This window comes from Littorina saxatilis, linkage group LG14 (genome assembly GCF_037325665.1).
Source record: "Littorina saxatilis isolate snail1 linkage group LG14, US_GU_Lsax_2.0, whole genome shotgun sequence".
Taxonomy (NCBI): domain Eukaryota; kingdom Metazoa; phylum Mollusca; class Gastropoda; order Littorinimorpha; family Littorinidae; genus Littorina; species Littorina saxatilis.
In genome coordinates this window covers 27,855,973-27,875,007 of record NC_090258.1, presented here as the reverse complement: position 1 = coordinate 27,875,007, position 19,035 = coordinate 27,855,973, and the positions used below count along the sequence as shown (strand labels likewise).

The window sequence follows — 19,035 nt, the reverse complement described above, 5'->3', positions numbered from 1 at the left end:
GCACAAATCACCGAATGTTTGAAGGCAATGAGTGTCTTAAATGTATTGTGTGTTTTTTGTCTCGATAAAAAAAGGCTAAAAAAAATCGCCTTCAAAGGCTTCTGAAAGAATGAGACCTACACTGTTCAGCATGTTAGAACTTCATTGCTAAACAAGAAGCGTGAACACAGCTGCCTGTTTGGATACTAATTTGATTGTTCTTTTCGTTAACATGCATTCGGGTTTTTTTCATTTTAGTTGTCTAAACAACGAAGTGACTGTGGTAAGATGAACAAAGTTAAAAAACAAAGGAATACTGTACTCACCAATACAAGAACGAGACAAGACGGTACGAATTTACGCTTATGGAAGCTTCATCAGGAAAAACAAGAACACAAAAGACAACAAAAAGCAGACGCAACACGGAACGAACAAGGTTTGAAAGAAAATGGAGGGGAAACACGCAAAAAAGGGAAGGAACTCTTGGAACGGAAATGAATGAAAGGGGAGAGAAGTGGTTGGATGATGTCAAGGGCCCCTTTCTTTTTGTGAATTTTGTATCGGGAACTTTGCTTTTGTGTATTTGATTTTGGGGGGCGTCAGTTTTGTAGGTTCCACCGAACAGACACCTTCTGCCGCAGCAAGGATTTGTACGCCTTCAAAGAAAGGGTGGAAGGGCAGCCGCGAATTGTATAATATAGCGGACTCTGCTGCTGGTAACTTTGCCGGCCAGCCGACTAAAGAGGAAACTCTCCAAAGTGATCTGTTTGTTTGTTCGTTCATGGGCTGAAACTCCCACGGCTTTTACGTGTATGACCGTTTTTACCCCACCATTTAGGCAGCCATACGCCGCTTTCGGACGAAGCATGCTGGGTATTTTCGTGTTTCTATAACCCACCGAACTCTGACATGGATTACAGGATTTTTTTCGTGCGCACTTGGTCTTGTGCTTGCGTGTACACACGGGGGTGTTCGGACACCGAGGAGAGTCTGCACACAAAGTTGACTCTGATAGATAAATCTCTCGCCGAACGTGGGTACGAACTCACGCTGACAGCGGCCAACTGGATACAAATCCAGCGCGCTACCGACTGAGCTACATCCCCGCCCAACAAAGTGATCTATGGCAGCATAGTAGCACCAAAAGTAAAATTACTCATTTCATTGAGGTCTTATACAAGCACATGTTAAGACAAGCAATTGTAATATACCTGTGAGTCCATCACACAATTAAAATCGCCACACACCACACTATAAACATTTTCCGGTTTACTGACCTGGTTTCTTAGCTGTTCAAAAAAGCGCTGTTTGTTCTTATGTACTGCTGGTACGTTCCAAATATACATATCGTTATCATTAAACACAACGTGAATACCAATAATCCTTTGGCTTTTGTAAATACACTCAATTTCGCCTGCAAAGCCCTTCTTTATGAGTATCATCTGTCCCATACTGTGACTAGTTTCCCCTGTGTAATACAGTGCCCCTCCCCATTCTCTTTCCCACGCTGCTGCATCGTGTTCTAAGATATACGTTTCCTGAATACATATTACATCAACATTTTTTTTCCTTAAATCACGGAGAAAAATTTTTTCTTTTGATGCTGTTTCTTAATCCATGGATATTAACACTTGCTATTTTAATAGTTCCCATTTTAGCAAGAAATTATCATTGCTTAAATCGCTTTAAGAAGAAATCGAAGTCCATAGGGCGTGCCAACAATCCGTTACCAGAAGACCAACCTATCATCCCCTAGCCCCTCAAGTGATCACAGCCTCAGAGGCTGTTGATGATGGGAGGTTCTGGGTGCCTGGAGTGTTCACCGTCAAGCTGTCTGCGTGGTCCTCGATGCGCGCTGACTTGGCTGGATCATCAGCACCGGACGGAGAACTGTGAGGCCGCTTCTCTCTTGGCAGTGAATGGGATCGAGGGAAGTTCATCTTTGCCTGTGTGGAGTCTGAAGCGCGTCTTCCAGAAAGTCTCCTTGGAGTAAGTGGGGAAGCCGGGAGGGGGTGGAATTGGGCGGGGGAGGGGGAGGGGGAGGGATTGGAGAGTAGTGGGTAGGAGCTGATCCTGGAGTGCTGCTGTGTGCTAGACCGCCCACGAAGGGCAGGACGTTGTTGCTTTGGCGTTCAGGCTTATCTGGGTTCGCTTGCTCTGTCGTGACTTTCTGAGGGAGACCTTCTTCCCCAACGTCGCTATCCAGGAGTGTGCATGCCGGGTCCCCGGCCTTGTGTCCAGGTTGCTTGCAGTCTCTGCATTTCTTTTATTATCGTAGAAAAATAAGCAAAGTGTGGAATCTTGTTGAAGAAGCCTTCTTCACCGCTTGTTCGAAAAGAATTCATGTTGATGTGCGGGATGCCCTATTTGGCCTAGTTAAAAGGAATTCTATTTCATCCGCTGAAGCAAACTATGTCAATTTGCTGATCTTGATTGCAAAAATGTGCATAGGTATTTATAGATACGGTACCCCTTTAGAGATCGGATGTATTTTTGAAAAAGAGTTAAGTTTAAGAAAAATAATTGACTTGTGACTCGCATATATGTTGCTATCTGTGAAATAAAGAAACGTTAGGTAACAAAAGGAGAAATGATGACGGAAGAAAATATAGGACAAAATGTATAAAAAATAGTAAGTGGAGAGAGAGAAGATAGAACGAGAGGAGACAGTGAGAGAGAGAGGGAGAGAGAGAGAGAGAGAGAGAGAGAGAGAGAGAGAGAGAGAGAGAGAGTGGCAGACTATGGGAGAGAGGGGGAGAGAGAGACCGACAGAGTATGGGGGAGAGGAGAGAGAGAGAGAGGGAGAGGGGGAGAGAGAGAGAGAGAGAGAGAGAGAGAGAGAGAGAGAAAGAGACGAAACAAAAAAGAAGAACAAAGAAGAAGAATCCGAAGAACAAAATTCAGAAAAAACAGACAAGTCGAAGAGAAAGAAAGTGGATGCAGAGAAAGACAGACTAGGGAGTGAGTGTGAGAGAGAGAGAGAGAGAGAGAGAGAGAGAGAGAGAGAGAGAGATGTTGTGTGGACAAGTGTGTGAGAGAGAGAGAGAGAGAGATGTGTGGACAAGTGTGAGAAAGAGAGAGAGAGAGAGAGAGAGAGAGGGTAAATGTAAATAAAAAATCCAAAATAAATTTAAAAAAATAAAAAAAATTGTCCATGATCTGTTTACTGTCCATTGAGTGTGAAGCTGAGAGAAAGTGAGACTGAAGGAAAACAATAATAACTTAATAAGAATTAAAATGATAATAAAAAAAAATAAAATAAAAAAACGCACGCACATGTGTGATTAACAATGTCGGATCTCCTTAAGAAGAGAGGAAAAAAAAATATGTATAGGTTACAACACGAGTGGTTTTTTATATGGCTTGTATTTCAGTCAAGACCCAGCGGATGAATATCATCGGGAGACACGAGCCTCTGGCGAGTGGCTCTCGATTGATATTCCCGCTGGGTCTTGACTGAAATACAAGCCATATAAAAAACCACGAGTGTTGTAATCTGTATATCCCATTCTACCATCAAACACAAAGTGTAGACTACTAGCGGCACTGTTGCGATCTGTGCAGGGTAAAACAGTGTTGCCAGCGAGACTTAGCCCTTTTGCAACCTTAAACTAAGTGACCGTCGCTGAAAAAATAAAACGAATGAGTGCATCGATAAGTACGCGGTAACACTACTTTCAGACCATTTAAAAGCTTTAAGTAAAGGTTCATAAGTTGCAAGAAAGTAATGAAGTCGTATAGAAATTAATTTAGTTGAAGCGCACAATTCTTTTGTTTTGCGTTTCAGGTCGGCAGAACGGGCGAAACGGGTTTGGGACCCATTTGGCTTACTCGATTCAGAATCGATTCCACGTTGTTTTTCTCGAACGTGTGTAATTAGGCTTATTGACAGAGAAGCAAATTTTAGGGAACAAATATGTATGTTTAGATTTAACCATTTGCTCCCTATTTGAAATGTATCTACGTGATAAACTGTTTTGCATGGATGAACTTAAACTGGTATGGATTGGGTGTGAGGAAAACGCGACCGACACGTCTGTCACCGCCGATTGATTGCATTTTGAAAAAATATGACTGGATTACGGAAAAATACACACATGTTAAGTTCTTGGATACCTTCATCGCCAATGTGGACTTACTGCAGAGCCAGGCAAAAGAGTAGACTTGCTCGCAAAACACGTGAAACAGTCGATGTTTGATAGCGAAGCCCAACCGTGCCAGGTAAAGGACGCTTAATTCTCGGTCTCGCTGCGCATGTCACCAGTGACAGTGTTGTTGCTTTGAGTTTGACTAACAAACTCGAAACTGTCATTTAAAACATGAGCCAAATGTGTATTGATTGTGTGATTAGTCTATGTGACAGGGCTTCTATTATCTGTGCTCCCTAGCTTCTGTCAGTTCCCACACCGACACTGCCAGAGAAACTGAAGACGCACACCAAAACACACTAAGCTTACTGACAGATTCTCAAAAGTCGTCTGCTAACGATGCAAGGGAGGGTACTCGTGTTTTTGTTTTGGTTCGCTAGCATCTGGTTATCTTGTAAGTTGAATGTTCGTTTTTTCGACCTGCATTGCTTTCATAATGAAAGAAACGTTTGCTTATTGCATCTCATACATCAGATCAGTTCTGAGATTCATTTTTGCGTGCAACTGATATGGTTTTCTGAGCCGTGCAATACGATTTTGGAACTTCATACAAATGTGTCACATTGTTCGGCGCGAGGTCAAAGGTCGGGAGGAAAGTAGTTCTTTGCCCAAATCGGAATCTGCACTATCATATATTTTTTGGAGTCCATGATGTATTTATTGAGCTATAAAAATACAACATATATACCCATACTGAAGTAACAGAGACAAAGAAGGGAGGTCATGGGATATATGTTATTTATATTATAGGTATATATTTATTTATATTATATCATATAACATATATGTTATATTTTTCTGATGTTTTATATATATATATATATACTAGAGGAATACCCGCTTCGCCGGATAGCCGGCTTCGCCGGGATGAAATACTTAGAGCCGTACGCCGGCTTTGCCGGGTCCGAACAATGGACCCGCCAAGCTTAGGTCCCTCCCAGATTCGTGGAATGGGAACAGCACGAAAATGATTCAGTGGCCATAATGCCATCTGACCATATCGAGTCCCATCCTTGTCGACGAATGTAACCGTGTTAATCACCTTTGGAGGCGAACTCCACTCAAACAGGATTGAGCAATTTAGAGCTTACCTCTAAGCCCTTTTGATCTGTTATGGCTTCTCAAAGGAAGGCCATTACATACAAATACACAAAAGCCGCCAGACCACATCACAAACAGAACTGAACAATCGACAGGTGTTGCCCACATAGAGAGAGAGAGAGAGACACACACACACACACAAACACAGAGACACAGAGAAGCCGTATATATAGAGAGATAGATGACAGTGTATTTTTCGCGTGGCTATAAATTGATTCGACCTTTGCACTTTTACAGTGAGGATAATTTACGGGTCCAATTTACGTTCTGGACACTGCGGTGACCTTCTAAAAATAGTAACAGAACGCCGGGAATATCCGAAGATGCCCCACTCATACTATAGTGCACCATACGAAGGAAGGGAGGTAAACGCTGAAAACCTGGAGAAGATAAGGAAGAGTTACTTATAATGGTGAAATGAACACAAAAACCAAAATCGGTTCAGCGCTGCGCGCTGAGAGCACGTGTTGAAATATCTCATCGATGATATTGTGTCCGGGGTGTAGCTGAATACGGTGTCCAAATTTGAAAAAGATCCACCGAGAACTTTGGCGTTGTGATGTGGTGTAAGAATAAGAATAAGAATAAGAATACTTTATTATCTCATAGAGAAATTCAGGCGTGGTACATAACAATAGTACAAACAAGACATTGATTTTACATAAAACATATAGCACTATATAACAGGGCAGGTTATAGAAACACCTTCCACATACCTCTCTGGACATTCCTTGCATTGTTCTTACGCATTCAGACATGAACACATCCATGTCTCACTTACACATTGCACACATGGACATTCTTATACGCTCAACTTACCCATTCACACATGGACATTCCACCACGCTCCACTTACACATTCTTATACGCTCCACTTACACATTCACACATGGGCATTCTTATATGCTCCACCCCCACATGGACATTCGACTACGCCCACTTACACGTTCACACATGGACATCTTTAAAGCACTGCGCTTACATTCTCGCACACCTACGCGTATAACGAACTATGGCTAAACATCATTGCAAAATATCATAGCATACAATATATCACAGAAAATATACGGTTGTACATAAAACCAATACATACATGTACATTACTACTGATTGCACTGGCAGAAGAGGGGCTGAGTCGGGTATGTGGATGTGTTTACATGTTGCTAAGGGTGATGGATTTGGGGATGAAGCTGTTTTGCAGCCGGAGTGTCCTAGCTTTGTGCGTGCGAAGTCTACGGCCAGAGGGAAGGAGTTCATAGAGGTGGACAAGGACATGGGACCTATCTGAAGCTATCCGCCTACTCTTTCTCACCACACGCTTTTCATACAGGGACTCCACACTTGCTTGCTGCCTGCCAATCACCTTGCTACTGACATTCACCATTCGCACTAAGACATTCCTGTTCTTCACACTCAGACCTCCATACCAGGCCACAAAACCGAAAGTGATGACAGACTCGATGAAAGAGCGGTAGAAAGTTTGGAGGATAGAAGGGTTCACATTCAACTTCCTAAGTTTCTGAAGGCAGTAGATGCGTGACTGACATTTTTTGTGTATGAGGGTGGTGTTTGCATTGAAGGACAGCTTATCATCGATAACTGTGCCAAGATACTTATATTCAGTCACACGCTCAACAGTCACACCATCAATCATCAGGTCAGGGACAGGGGCAGGGTTTCTTCTAAAGTCTATCAGAAGTTCTTTGGTCTTTGTCACATTTAGGTCTAAAAAGTTGTCTTTACACCAGGCGTTGAAACGTTCTACTTCTGCAGCTGTAGCTTTGGTGTGTCGGTATGGGGGCCCGGGTAGCTGAGGTGGAACCAAAATCGGTTCAGCGCTGCGCGCTGAGAGCACGTGTTGAAATATCGACCAGGTTGTGTCCTGTCCCGGGTCTACCTGAATATGCCCACCAAATTTGAAGCAGATCCATCGAGAACTTTGGCCGTGCATCGCGCACAACCACACACACACACACACACACAGACAGACAGACAGACAGACAGACAGACAGACACAAGTCGTATATATATATATAGATATATATATATATACCTGTGAGTCTTAGTAATATCCACATATTATACATTTACTAAAATCTCCAGAAGTTACACATATCTGTGATAATATAAATGTTTGTGCATTTCCTGTAGCCGTTTCTGTTTGTTTTTAGATCATGCAGAAAAATAGCAAAAAAAGAATTAACAAACAGACTCAACACTCGCCAATCAACACACAGACAAACAGACAGACAGAATGTCAAACAGACAGACATAAAGACATATAACAACAATAGACACACACACAAGACACCACACACATAAATAACCAAACCAACAACAACAAAACAAAACAAAATCACAAGAAAAACTCACACAAGTGAATGAATCGTTTGGCCGACCAAGACAGTTGTATTTCTGACATTCATAAATAAATCATGTTTATCCTAACACCATAGCCATTCTTACTTTTTGCTGATCCTGGCAAATGCACGGGGTGCTCTTTCATTTGAATAGGCCAAGGACCAGCTTTTAATCAGAGAGGATTTGTTTTTAACACTCGTCCTGTCACGAAAGCTCCGGTTCCGAGACTGAGAACTTTATGGACCGTTATATTTTGAGAGACTAAGGGATGGATTGGGGGTTTATAATCACAATCCTTTTCATCATGGAAATACAATATAAATGTACTACCTTGTGCTATAGATCTGCTACTCAGTTATTGCACGCAACACATACCTATAACCTCCCTGGAAACACTGTTCTGCGTGATTGCGCCCTGTTGATCTTAGATCAACTTCTTTTCCTGTCATGTCTGAACTCGTTAGCTCGACTTGCCGAAAATAAAACTCCAGTAGAAAAAAAGAAGACAAATAACGCCAACACACACACACACACACACACACACACACACACACACACACACACACACACACACTCACCCACCATATCACCCAAAGTAGGCTACACACACACAAAAGCACAAAGTATTATACGTCTCGCGTGGATCCATTTACAACGTAATCGATTGCAGCACGGACACAAAAGAATTAATATTCGCCAGACACTGAAGCATGTGTTCGAGGCAACAGCTAGGTTTCTGTTCACTGAGAAATCACAGCAACAGTCTTCCATTTAGTCGATCGTCACCTGTGTCCTTGCTGTCTGCCTTCACTTCAGTCGTCACCTGTGTCATCGCTGTCTGTCTTCACTTTAGTCGTCGCCTGTGTCATCGCTGTCTGCCTTCACTTCAGTCGTCACCTGTGTCATCGCTGTCTGCCATCACTTCAGTCGTCACCTGTGTCATCGCTGTCTGCCATCACCTCAGTCGTCACCTGTGTCATCGCTGTCTGCCATCACTTCAGTCGTCACCTGTGTCATCGCTGTCTGTCTTCACTTTAGTCGTCGCCTGTGTCATCGCTGTATGCCTTCACTTCAGTCGTCGCCTGTGTCATCGCTGTCTGCCTTCACTCCAGTCGTCGCCTGTGTAATCGCTGTCAGTCTTCACTCCAGTCGTCACTTGTGTCATTGCTGTCTGCCTTCACTCCAGTCGTCACCTGTGTCATCGCTGTCTGCCTTCACTCCAGTCGCCGCCTGTGTCATCGCTGTCTGCCTTCACTCCAGTCGTCACTTGTGTCATCGCTGTCTGTCTTCACTTCAGTCGTCACTTGTGTCATTGCTGTCTGCCTTCTGCCTGCTGTTGTTCTGAGCGGTGAGTGTAATAAATGTTGTCACTGGATTATTCTCAGAAATGGTGGCTTTGTTTCTAAGTGTCAAAATAAATATCACCAAACTTTGTTTTAAATGTCGGTTGTACAATACATTACAGATCAAAAGAATATAAAGACGTCAACAAATTGTGTTTGTCGTAAATACGTCCTGAACATAGTATTTGATTTATAAAAATGATTTTGGTAAGTTGTGCTAAAAAGAAATGTGTGTGTTTTTTTTGTGTTTTTTTGTTACATCATTATTTAGAGAAATCACGGGAGCAAAATAATGGGGAACCAGAAATTGCAACAACAGACTCAGCAATAACATGAACATAGTGTACAGGAAGTGTGACAGTCATACACAGTGAGCAAAGATACTCGGAGATACTCAGATTTGCAGTAAACATATGTTGATACTTGACTCGCAGCAGATAGGATGGAAGACAAATAACGAGCCGTTAACCTTTGCCGTGCTTCCTGGGTTCACCTGTACCCAGAGACACACTAAAATCATTGTAACTCTAGAACCATTAAAGGTATCGTTTTGAAATTTTAAGTATCTCTCACACACCTAATTTGCTCTCTGTCTGCAAATTTTTAGTGTGTACATGACAAAACATCAGAATTAATTGATTATGATAATTTACATAAACACTACCGATGGCGCGGGTTCACACATACCCATACTTTTAAAGAGTAGTAGTGATTGTAACTATCCCTCTGCCGACGGCGCGGGTTCTGCTACACCCATAATTACCAAAGCGGCGGAACAGTGTCTGTCTGCCTGTTTGTCTCCAAGAGACTGTCTGTCTCTCTGTTTGTCTGTCCGTATCTCTCTGTCTGTATGTCTGTTGTCAGTTGCTCTGTCTGTCTGTCTGTCTATCCGTCTATCTGACTGTCTGTCTCTGTCTCTCTCTCTCTCTGTCTGTCTCTCTCTCTGTACTGTCTGTCTCTCTCTCTGTCTCTCTCTCTCTGTCTCTCTCTCTCTTAGTCTCTCTCTCTGTCTCTCTCTCTTAGTCTCTCTCTCTGTCTCTCTTTCTTAGTCTCTCTCTCTCTTTCTTAGTCTCTCTCTCTCTCTTTCTTAGTCTCTCTCTCTTAGTCTCTCTCTCTCTCTTTCTTAGTCTCTCGCTCTCTCTCTTTCTTAGTCTCTCTCTCTCTTTCTTAGTCTCTCTCTCTCTCTTTCTTAGTCTCTCTCTCTCTTTCTTAGTCTCTCTCTCTCTTAGTCTCTCTCTCTCTCTTTCTTAGTCTCTCTCTCTCTTAGTCTCTCTCTCTTTCTTAGTCTCTCTTTCTCTCTCTTTCTTAGTCTCTCTCTCTCTTTCTTAGTCTCTCTCTCTTTTTTAGTCTCTCTCTCTCTCTTTCTTAGTCTCTCTCTCTCTTAGTCTCTCTCTCTCTCTTTCTTAGTCTCTCTCTCTCTTAGTCTCTCTCTCTTTCTTAGTCTCTCTTTCTCTCTCTTTCTTAGTCTCTCTCTCTCTCTCTTTCTTAGTCTCTCTCTCTTTTTTAGTCTCTCTCTCTCTCTTTCTTAGTCTCTCTCTCTCTTTCTTAGTCTCTCTCTCTCTTTCTTAGTCTCTCTCTCTCTTTCTCTAGCTCTTTCTTAGTCTCTTTCTCTCTCTTTCTTAGTCTCTCTCTCTCTCTTTCTTAGTCTCTCTCTCTCTCTTTCTTAGTCTCTCTCTCTCTCTCTTAGTCTCTCTCTCTCTTTCTTAGTCTCTCTCTCTCTCTTAGTCTCTCTCTCTTTCTTAGTCTCTCTCTCTCTCTCTTACTTAGTCTCTCTCTTTTTTAGTCTCTCTCTCTCTCTCTTTCTTAGTCTCTCTCTCTCTTTCTTAGTCTCTCTCTCTCTCTCTAGCTCTTTCTTAGTCTCTCTCTCTCTCTCTTTCTTAGTCTCTCTCTATCTTTTTTAGTCTCTCTCTCTCTCTCTCTTTCTTAGTCTCTCTCTCTCTTTCTTAGTCTCTCTCTCTTTCTTAGTCTCTCTCTCTCTTTCTTAGTCTCTCTCTCTCTTTCTTAGTCTCTCTCTCTCTCTCTTTCTTAGTCTCTCTCTTTCTCTTTCTTAGTCTCTCTCTCTCTCTCTTTTTTAGTCTCTCTCTCTCTTTCTTAGTCTCTCTCTCTCTCTCTCTTAGTCTCTCTCTCTCTTTCTTAGTCTCTCTCTCTCTTAGTCTCTCTCTCTTTCTTAGCCTCTCTCTCTCTTTCTTAGTCTCTCTCTCTCTCTCTTAGTCTCTCTCTCTCTTTCTTAGTCTTTCTCTCTCTCTTAGTCTCTCTCTCTTTCTTAGTCTCTCTCTCTCTCTCTTAGTCTCTCTCTCTCTTTCTTAGTCTCTCTCTTTTTTAGTCTCTCTCTCTCTCTTTCTTAGTCTCTCTCTCTCTTTCTTAGTCTCTCTCTCTCTCTTAGTCTCTCTCTCTCTTTCTTAGTCTCTCTCTCTCTCTCTCTTAGTCTCTCTCTCTTTCTTAGTCTCTCTTTCTCTCTCTTAGTCTCTCTCTCTCTCTCTTTCTTAGTCTCTCTCTCTCTTTTTTTGTCTCTCTCTCTCTCTTTCTTAGTCTCTCTCTCTCTCTCTCTCTCTTAGTCTCTCTCTCTCTCTTTCTTAGTCTCTCTCTCTCTCTTTCTTAGTCTCTCTCTCTCTCTTTCTTAGCCTCTCTCTCTCTTTCTTAGTCTCTCTCTCTCTCTTTCTTAGTCTCCCTCTCTCACTTTCTTAGTCTCTCTCTCTCACTTTCTTAGTCTCTCTCTCTCTCTTTCTTAGTCTCTCTCTCTTTCTTAGTCTCTCTCTCTCTCTTTCTTAGTCTCTCTCTCTCTCTCTTTATTTGTCTCTCTCTCTCTCTTTATTTGTCTCTCTCTCTCTCTTTCTTAGTCTCTCTTTCTCTCTCTTAGTCTCTCTCTCTCTCTCTTTCTTAGTCTCTCTCTCTCTTTTTTTGTCTCTCTCTCTCTTTCTTAGTCTCCCTCTCTCTCTCTCTTTCTTAGTCTCTCTCTCTCTCTTTCTTGGTCTCTCTCTCTCTCTGTCTCCCTCTCTCTTTCTTAGTATCTCTCTCTCTCTTTCTTAGTCTCTCTCTCTTTCTTTCTTAGTCTCCCTCTCTCACTTTCTTAGTCTCTCTCTCTCACTTTCTTAGTCTCTCTCTCTCTCTTTCTTAGTCTCTCTCTCTCTTTCTTAGTCTCTCTCTCTCTCTTTCTTAGTCTCTCTCTCTCTCTCTCTTTATTTGTCTCTCTCTCTCTCTTTATTTGTCTCTCTCTCTATCTTTCTTAGTCTCTCTCTCTCTCTCTCTTTCTTAGTATCTCTCTCTCTCTCTCTCTTTCTTAGTCTCTCTCTCTCTTTCTTAGTCTCTCTCTCTTTCTTAGTCTCTCTCTCTCTCTCTTTCTTAGTCTCTCTCTCTTTTTTAGTCTCTCTCTCTCTTTCTTAGCCTCTCTCTCTCTCTCTTTCTTAGTCTCTCTCTCTCTCTTTCTTAGTCTCCCTCTCTCTCTTTCTTAGTCTCTCTCTCTCTCTTTCTTAGTCTCTCACTCTCTTTCTTAGACTCTCTCTCTCTCTTTCTTAGTCTCTCTCTCTCTCTTTCTTAGTCTCTCTCTCTCTTTCTTAGTCTCTCTCTCTCTCTTTCTTAGTCTCTCTCTATCTCTCTTTCTTAGTCTCTCTCTCTCTCTCTTTCTTAGTCTCTCAGTCTCTCTCAGTCTCTCCCCCCCCCTCTCCCTCCCCCTCTCCCTCCCCTGCAAGAGGTCGGTGAAGGGAGAAACTCGATGCAACCACTGAAGTAGCGCTGTGGGTTTCCCTGAACCCACCCCGTCGTTAGAGAAATAAACGGTAAAAACCCTCTTTCAAATGTATGGGTTCAGACAAACCCGCATCGTCGTTAGAGGAATAAACGGTAAAAACCCTCTTTCAAATGTATGGGTTCAGACAAACCCGCATCGTCGGGAGTGTGTAGTCAAAAGCGGCATCCGGCAAAGGTTAATGTGTCCAGATGTTAATCAGTCCATGCGCATACAACGTCTAGGTAATGTTTGATTACGATCATAGCCTCTATCGAAACGTCTACTAATCAATATTATGAAATACTGATTGTTGTGCTGGCCTTGGCTTGTTAGTATACTCTAGCTGTCTGTCCGTGGTTTGTCCGTCTTTTTGTCCGTCTGTATGTCCCTATCGCTAGAATTTATCGAGCCATCGTGTGTGGGTGTGTGTGTGTGTATGTGTGTGTGTGTGTGTGTGTGTGTAATTGAGTGTGTGTTTGTGGTGCGTGCGTGTGTGCGTGCGTGCATGTATGTGTGTGTCTGTGTGTTTATGGTGTGCGTGCTTGCGTACGTGTGTGCGTGCGTCCGTGCGTGTGTGTTTGTGGTGTGTGCGTACGTGTGTATGTGCGTACGTGCGTGCGTGCGCGCATGTGTGTGTGTGTGTGGGTGTGTGTGTGTGTGGGTGTGTGTGTGGGTGTGTGTGTGTGTGTGTGTGTGTGCGTGTATGTGTGTGTATGTGTGTGTGTGTATGTGTGTGTGTGTGTGTGTGTGTGTGTGTGTGTGTGTGTGTGTTCGAGGTGCATGTTGCTGATCCAAGCTGACGTGAACTGGGGAACTTCGTAACCAAGCAACGAAACTCCCCGTGGATGTCTGTCTCGTTATAAATAGATTGATCGAGAAATGATTCGCCGACGTCGAACTGGTAAGACTTGTATAAGTATCCAGATGTCGTTTTTAGAACGGCCCCCAGACTTTGAAAAGCGGGAAGTTGGCTTAAACATGATTTATGACTTTTTTGTTTAAAATATTCGGAAAGTTGTAAACCAATCCACCGAGGTAGGCCTATTGCTGAAATACAGCGCTTTTTGTCATGATACGTACCCTCAAAATTAACGAAGAAAGTCCTGTGTTTGACTGCTCATGCGATCGACACCTGCATCAGTAGGAATAGCCTAGCACACCAAATACGCAAGCTAGAAAAACAAAACAACCTGTTCTAGGTAGATAATTGATTTGGCGTTTTTTGCGTATGTAAAAGTGGTAAATTTTTCCTATAGTGATTTTTTGTCAATTTTTTTATTGGGCCCTTCCGTTTTTGACTAGTCGATTGTGATGGTACCCTTATCTGAGCGGCAGTCACGTGATCCCTGTAAAATAAATCTTCAATCCAAAAGGTGATCCAGATAGTCAAGTGAACGGTGTTAACTGGCTTATAAAGTTGTAATCAGATGACACGGGAATTAACGCTTTAATTTGGGTGAGACATTTGTCGCAATAATTTTCTGGCCAAGTGTACGTACGTATGTACTCTTTTTCTCTGTACTCTTGAAACACACAAAAGTTGTCCTGATACGCTCCAAATTACTGCGCTTTCCTTTTCCTAAAAACATTCGTGTGTGTAGAGCGATTCCCAGAAAACCACTGGGCCGGTCGTCATGAAACTGTACACACACATTCTTCCAGATGATACTCCCAGACACTGGTTACATAAATGGTGGATCACTTAAGCAAATTAGAATTTACAATGGAGAACATGTTTTGTGCCCACTAAATATCTAAACAAATAAAAAATAGAAACTAAAACTGGATATAAAAATGCAATACGGCATATATTACAAAAAAGATAAGATGCAATAATAATAATGTCCAATGGATGTCCCGTGCATCCTAATTTAAAAAGGCGTTTTTGTCGATAAATGCGTAAATTGCGAAAGACACCAAAATACACAAAACGTCATGCCATTTATTTCTGAATTGAAAACAAAACAAGAAGGGCAAAGCCCATACGACTCACATGCTTGACCTTGACATTTAAATAACTAAACCTAGCAATGACATCATACACTAAGAACTGCTTTACACATTTTTCCTACCAAAATACATGTGAACTTGACCCAAGGTCAAGGTCATCCAAGGTCATGCAACACAAAGCTGTTAATTCAAGACATAGGAAGTACAATGGTGCTTATTGGCTCTTTCTACCATGAGATATGGTCACTTTTAGTGGTTCACTACCTTATTTTGGTCACATTTCATAAGGGTCAAAGTGACCTTGACCTTGATCATATGTGACCAAATGTGTCTCATGATAAAAGCATAACATGTGCCCCACATAATTTTTAAGTTTGAAACAGTTATCTTCCATAGTTCAGGGTCAAGGTCACTTCAAAATATGTATACAATCCAACTTTGAAGAGCTCCTGTGACCTTGACCTTGAAGCAAGGTAAACCAAACTGGTATCAAAAGATGGGGCTTACTTTGCCCTATATATCATATATAGGTGAGGTATTCAATCTCAAAAACTTCAGAGAAAATGGGAAAAATGTGAAAAATAGCTGTTTTTTAGACAACATTTATGGCCCCTGCGACCTTGACCTTGAAGCAAGGTCAAGATGCTATGTATGTTTTTTGGGGCCTTGTCATCATACACCATCTTGCCAAATTTGGTACTGATAGACTGAATAGTGTCCAAGAAATATCCAACGTTAAAGTTTTCCGGACGTCCGGACGGACGGACGGACGTCCGGACGGACGGACGGACGACTCGGGTGAGTACATAGACTCACTTTTGCTTCGCATGTGAGTCAAAAACAAAAGAACCAGCATTGTCGATCATGGACGAAAAGCGCTTAAAATGTTTGACCATAGATACAGAGTGGTGGTGCAACAAACGTGTGACACAATAACTGCGTGACACCAAAACTACACACACTTCTCAGACGTGTCAAAATACTTCTCAGGCAACTTAGAAAAATAAACAGAAAGAAGGTGAAATGCATTTTTTTTTTGTTTAAGCACCAACATGTTCCGTTATTTTCTTTTCAAATGTCAACCATAAACGGGACACGATTGTCTGGCATGCAACATTCAAACTTACGACACACACACACATGATTGCATCTTTGATTTATATTCGAAACGATTTATAACAATGTTAGCTGTGGTAAACCAACACACAGATATACAGCTTGATAGGAACAACACAAGCAATTCACAAAATGGTAAATATAGGAATTCAACTTTTGGAAGCCGTTTCAGAGGCCGAATTTATTTTTGTTCACATATTTTTTTTTTACAAATCAACAGAGCGTTTGCCGCTTTTTGTGTTGACAGCTTCCTTGTATGTTAAAAATTTTTTATTCATATTTTAGTTTCTGAATGCTGCTTTCTTTAAATATGAAATATAAAGCTGCTTAAGTGACCAGTACTAAAAACATTACTCCTTTATTAAGAGCAGTCAAGCCACAATTGTCCATGCAATGATTGTATTGAAAGAACAACAACAGCAACAACAACAACAACAAAAACATCATCATCAACAACAACAAAAACTACAACAACAACAACGAACAATCTCATGTATTATGTGTGCAGGTGTGTACCTGTTTGTCGCCACCGTGGTAGCAATAGCTTTCCTTGCCAACCACACCAACCACACCAACCACGCCAACCACACCAACCACGCCAACAACACTAACCACAACAACCACGCTGTCCGCGTATCCATCAAGATTGGTCTGAGCAAATATCGTTCACATTACACAGCAGACGACGGAACGTCTATAGCGTGTCATACTGTCTACTGTGGTCGTCTAGGCAACAACCTTTTTGAGTATGCTTCAATGTTGGGCATCGCTAGGGCAACCAACAAAATCCCCTTTATCACAAACCCGGAGAGGTTCCAGGGAGTACTAAGGACGCCTCCTACCAGGCCGGATGACTATGCTCAGTTGATGGCTCGCTGCATAAAGGCCCAGAAGACCCCGGAAGATAAGGGAGGCATGTTCCAACGAAATCTCATCAGCTTGAAACCTGGAGAGGACTACGAAGTGAAAGGTTGTCTGCAGTCGTGGATGTACTTTGACAGGATGAGGGATGAGGTTCGGGAGATCCTGACCTTTACGGATGAGATCGTCAACAACGCCACTCTAGTCATCGAGAGATTACGCCGGCTTTTCCCAGGCACAACTTTAGTCGGCGTTCACGTGCGTAGAGAGGACATTGTCGGAGAAAAGTGGATCAAAACTGGCTTCGTGGCGGGATCGCCAAAATACTTCAATTTTGCCATGACGCTTTTCAGAGAGAGGTTTCTAAACGTGGCTTTCGTGGTAGTGGGCCAGGACCCACAATGGTGCAAGCAGAACTTCCAACCTGTGAACAACGACACGGTCATCCTTGAGCCATCCTCCTCCGAGGTGGACATGCAGCTGCTGTCCATGACGGATCATCTCATCACGAGCCCGGGCACCTTTAGCTGGTGGGCTGCCTTCAAGATGGCCCGCACAGCTGTGGTGACGTACCCGAAAGAATTCACCAAGAAAGGCTCTGAACTCGCCGTCTGGTACTCACCAAACTATGTTGATTATGTGATGCCTCACTGGATTGCTATACAAGGTTAGCCAGAATATTGTTAAGGACAGATCCAAGGGAAGTGACGTAGTGCCCGCATACAAACGCACACACTCAACAGGATGAAGATACTTTACAGACTATCTATTATCTGAATATCTGCAGGCTTGTCCATACCTCTGTGCTCTGGGGGACACCACTGATCTGGCCAGAGGAGACAGCGCTACAAAAGAAGCTATACGGCCCCAGAGAGGACTTGGAGAGGACAGCACGTTTCGCCCTGCAGTCCGGACTGACGATCTAACAGCGAACGACAAGAAGAAGATATCTGAAAATTGTGCTTAGATATCCCGAAACATAACCCTCTTCCTACCCAAGGCGACGAACAGCAGAATAACTGCATGGAACTAATATGAAGAAAAACGCAACTGACATATGGCAACAATGCTCATATCTGACTCAGTAACAAAACATAGTGCCATAAACCGGTGAGTGAGAAAGTGAAGTGATCTTTACTACAGTTGACTGCTTGGATGTGAAGTATCTGTTTGTTAGTGTATGGTGTTTAACTTTAATTCTACAGTCATGGTGTTAAATCACGTTGATATGTTGTTATATGGGTGACATGTTTTGGGTCACCCTGTAATTTGTTCTGCAATCCCAGCCATGAAACTAATGGCAACGAAAGGGACAGGTCTCACACTGCTAAGAGTTTGAGTTCCTTCCCCGACACAAATTCTTTCTTCCGGCTAAGTGATGTGGAGAAAAAATAAATATATGTTATTGCAACTAGTATCGGTTTAGGTAGGGTCTAAATATCAGAGTTGTAAAAGTGTTATGGAGTGGTATAGCTCGGGTTTTAGACAATCATAAATGTCTCTACACAACTCTATAAGTTTAATGTTTGTTTACAGGCTTGAATGTAACCTGAATAGTTGTCCGCTACAGTAGCTTACAAGCACAAGCGCTCACGCATTCACACACGCAAAAAACCCTGGTGTTAAATGGATCTTGACACTGCCAAGACTAATTATTATTATTTACAAAGCTTTTTACATCACAAAATCATTTCCGGGCCTCGACCAGTACTCTAGGCTGACAACACCGCAAGAAACTCTACAGTCCAAGACTTTCTTTCTTTCTTTATTTGGTGTTTAACGTCGTTTTCAACCACGAAGGTTATATCGCGACGAAGGAAAGGGGGAGATGGGATAGGGGAAAGGGAGGAGATGGGATACAGAATACAGAATACAGTATTTATTGAGCCAAGTGACATTAAAAAACATTTAAAGCACAAGGAATTTCGCGTAGGGTTGGTAAAATCACGCACACACACACACCCACACACACACTGACACACACACACACGCCCACACATACACTGACATACACACCAACACACACACGCCCACACTACAGCAGTCACGATCACACCATCACACGCAGGGCAGGCATGAGGTAAAACAAATGACAATCATCTATTAAAAGAAAATGTACAAAGAGTGGTCTAAGATGCTGGTGGAAGGGTCTACACAGAATACAATTTTATAATCTAATGCATAGTTAGAACTAGCCCATCCCCTCCACCCACCCACTCATGAATAACTAAAATAATGCAGCTAAAGAAAATGTTGAACATTTGGAAATCAGGAATCACACATCAAAGTCCCACTCAACCCCCCCCCCCCCCCTCCCCACCTGTTAAGTGTTTCTTGCTCACAAAAGCACAGTCCAAGACACAGACACCTTTTGGCTCAAACAAAGCAGCTCAACAGGTAAGACGAATAGGTATTCTACTGTACGTTACCCTACTGCCATCTTTCGGCCCTC

General features: G+C 42.5%; 1 protein-coding gene across 1 annotated transcript; it reads left to right on the top strand.

Annotated features, from left to right (window-relative positions):
* Nucleotides 1-8,309: 8,309 nt before the first annotated feature.
* LOC138947482 (galactoside alpha-(1,2)-fucosyltransferase 1-like) lies at nucleotides 8,310-18,092 on the top strand. Its single transcript, XM_070318957.1, has 3 exons — nucleotides 8,310-8,937; nucleotides 13,453-13,557; nucleotides 16,231-18,092. Exons 2-3 carry the CDS (start codon nucleotides 13,536-13,538, stop codon nucleotides 17,253-17,255), a joined length of 1,047 nt encoding a protein of 348 aa, XP_070175058.1. The 5' UTR covers nucleotides 8,310-8,937; nucleotides 13,453-13,535; the 3' UTR covers nucleotides 17,256-18,092.
* Nucleotides 18,093-19,035: the final 943 nt, after the last annotated feature.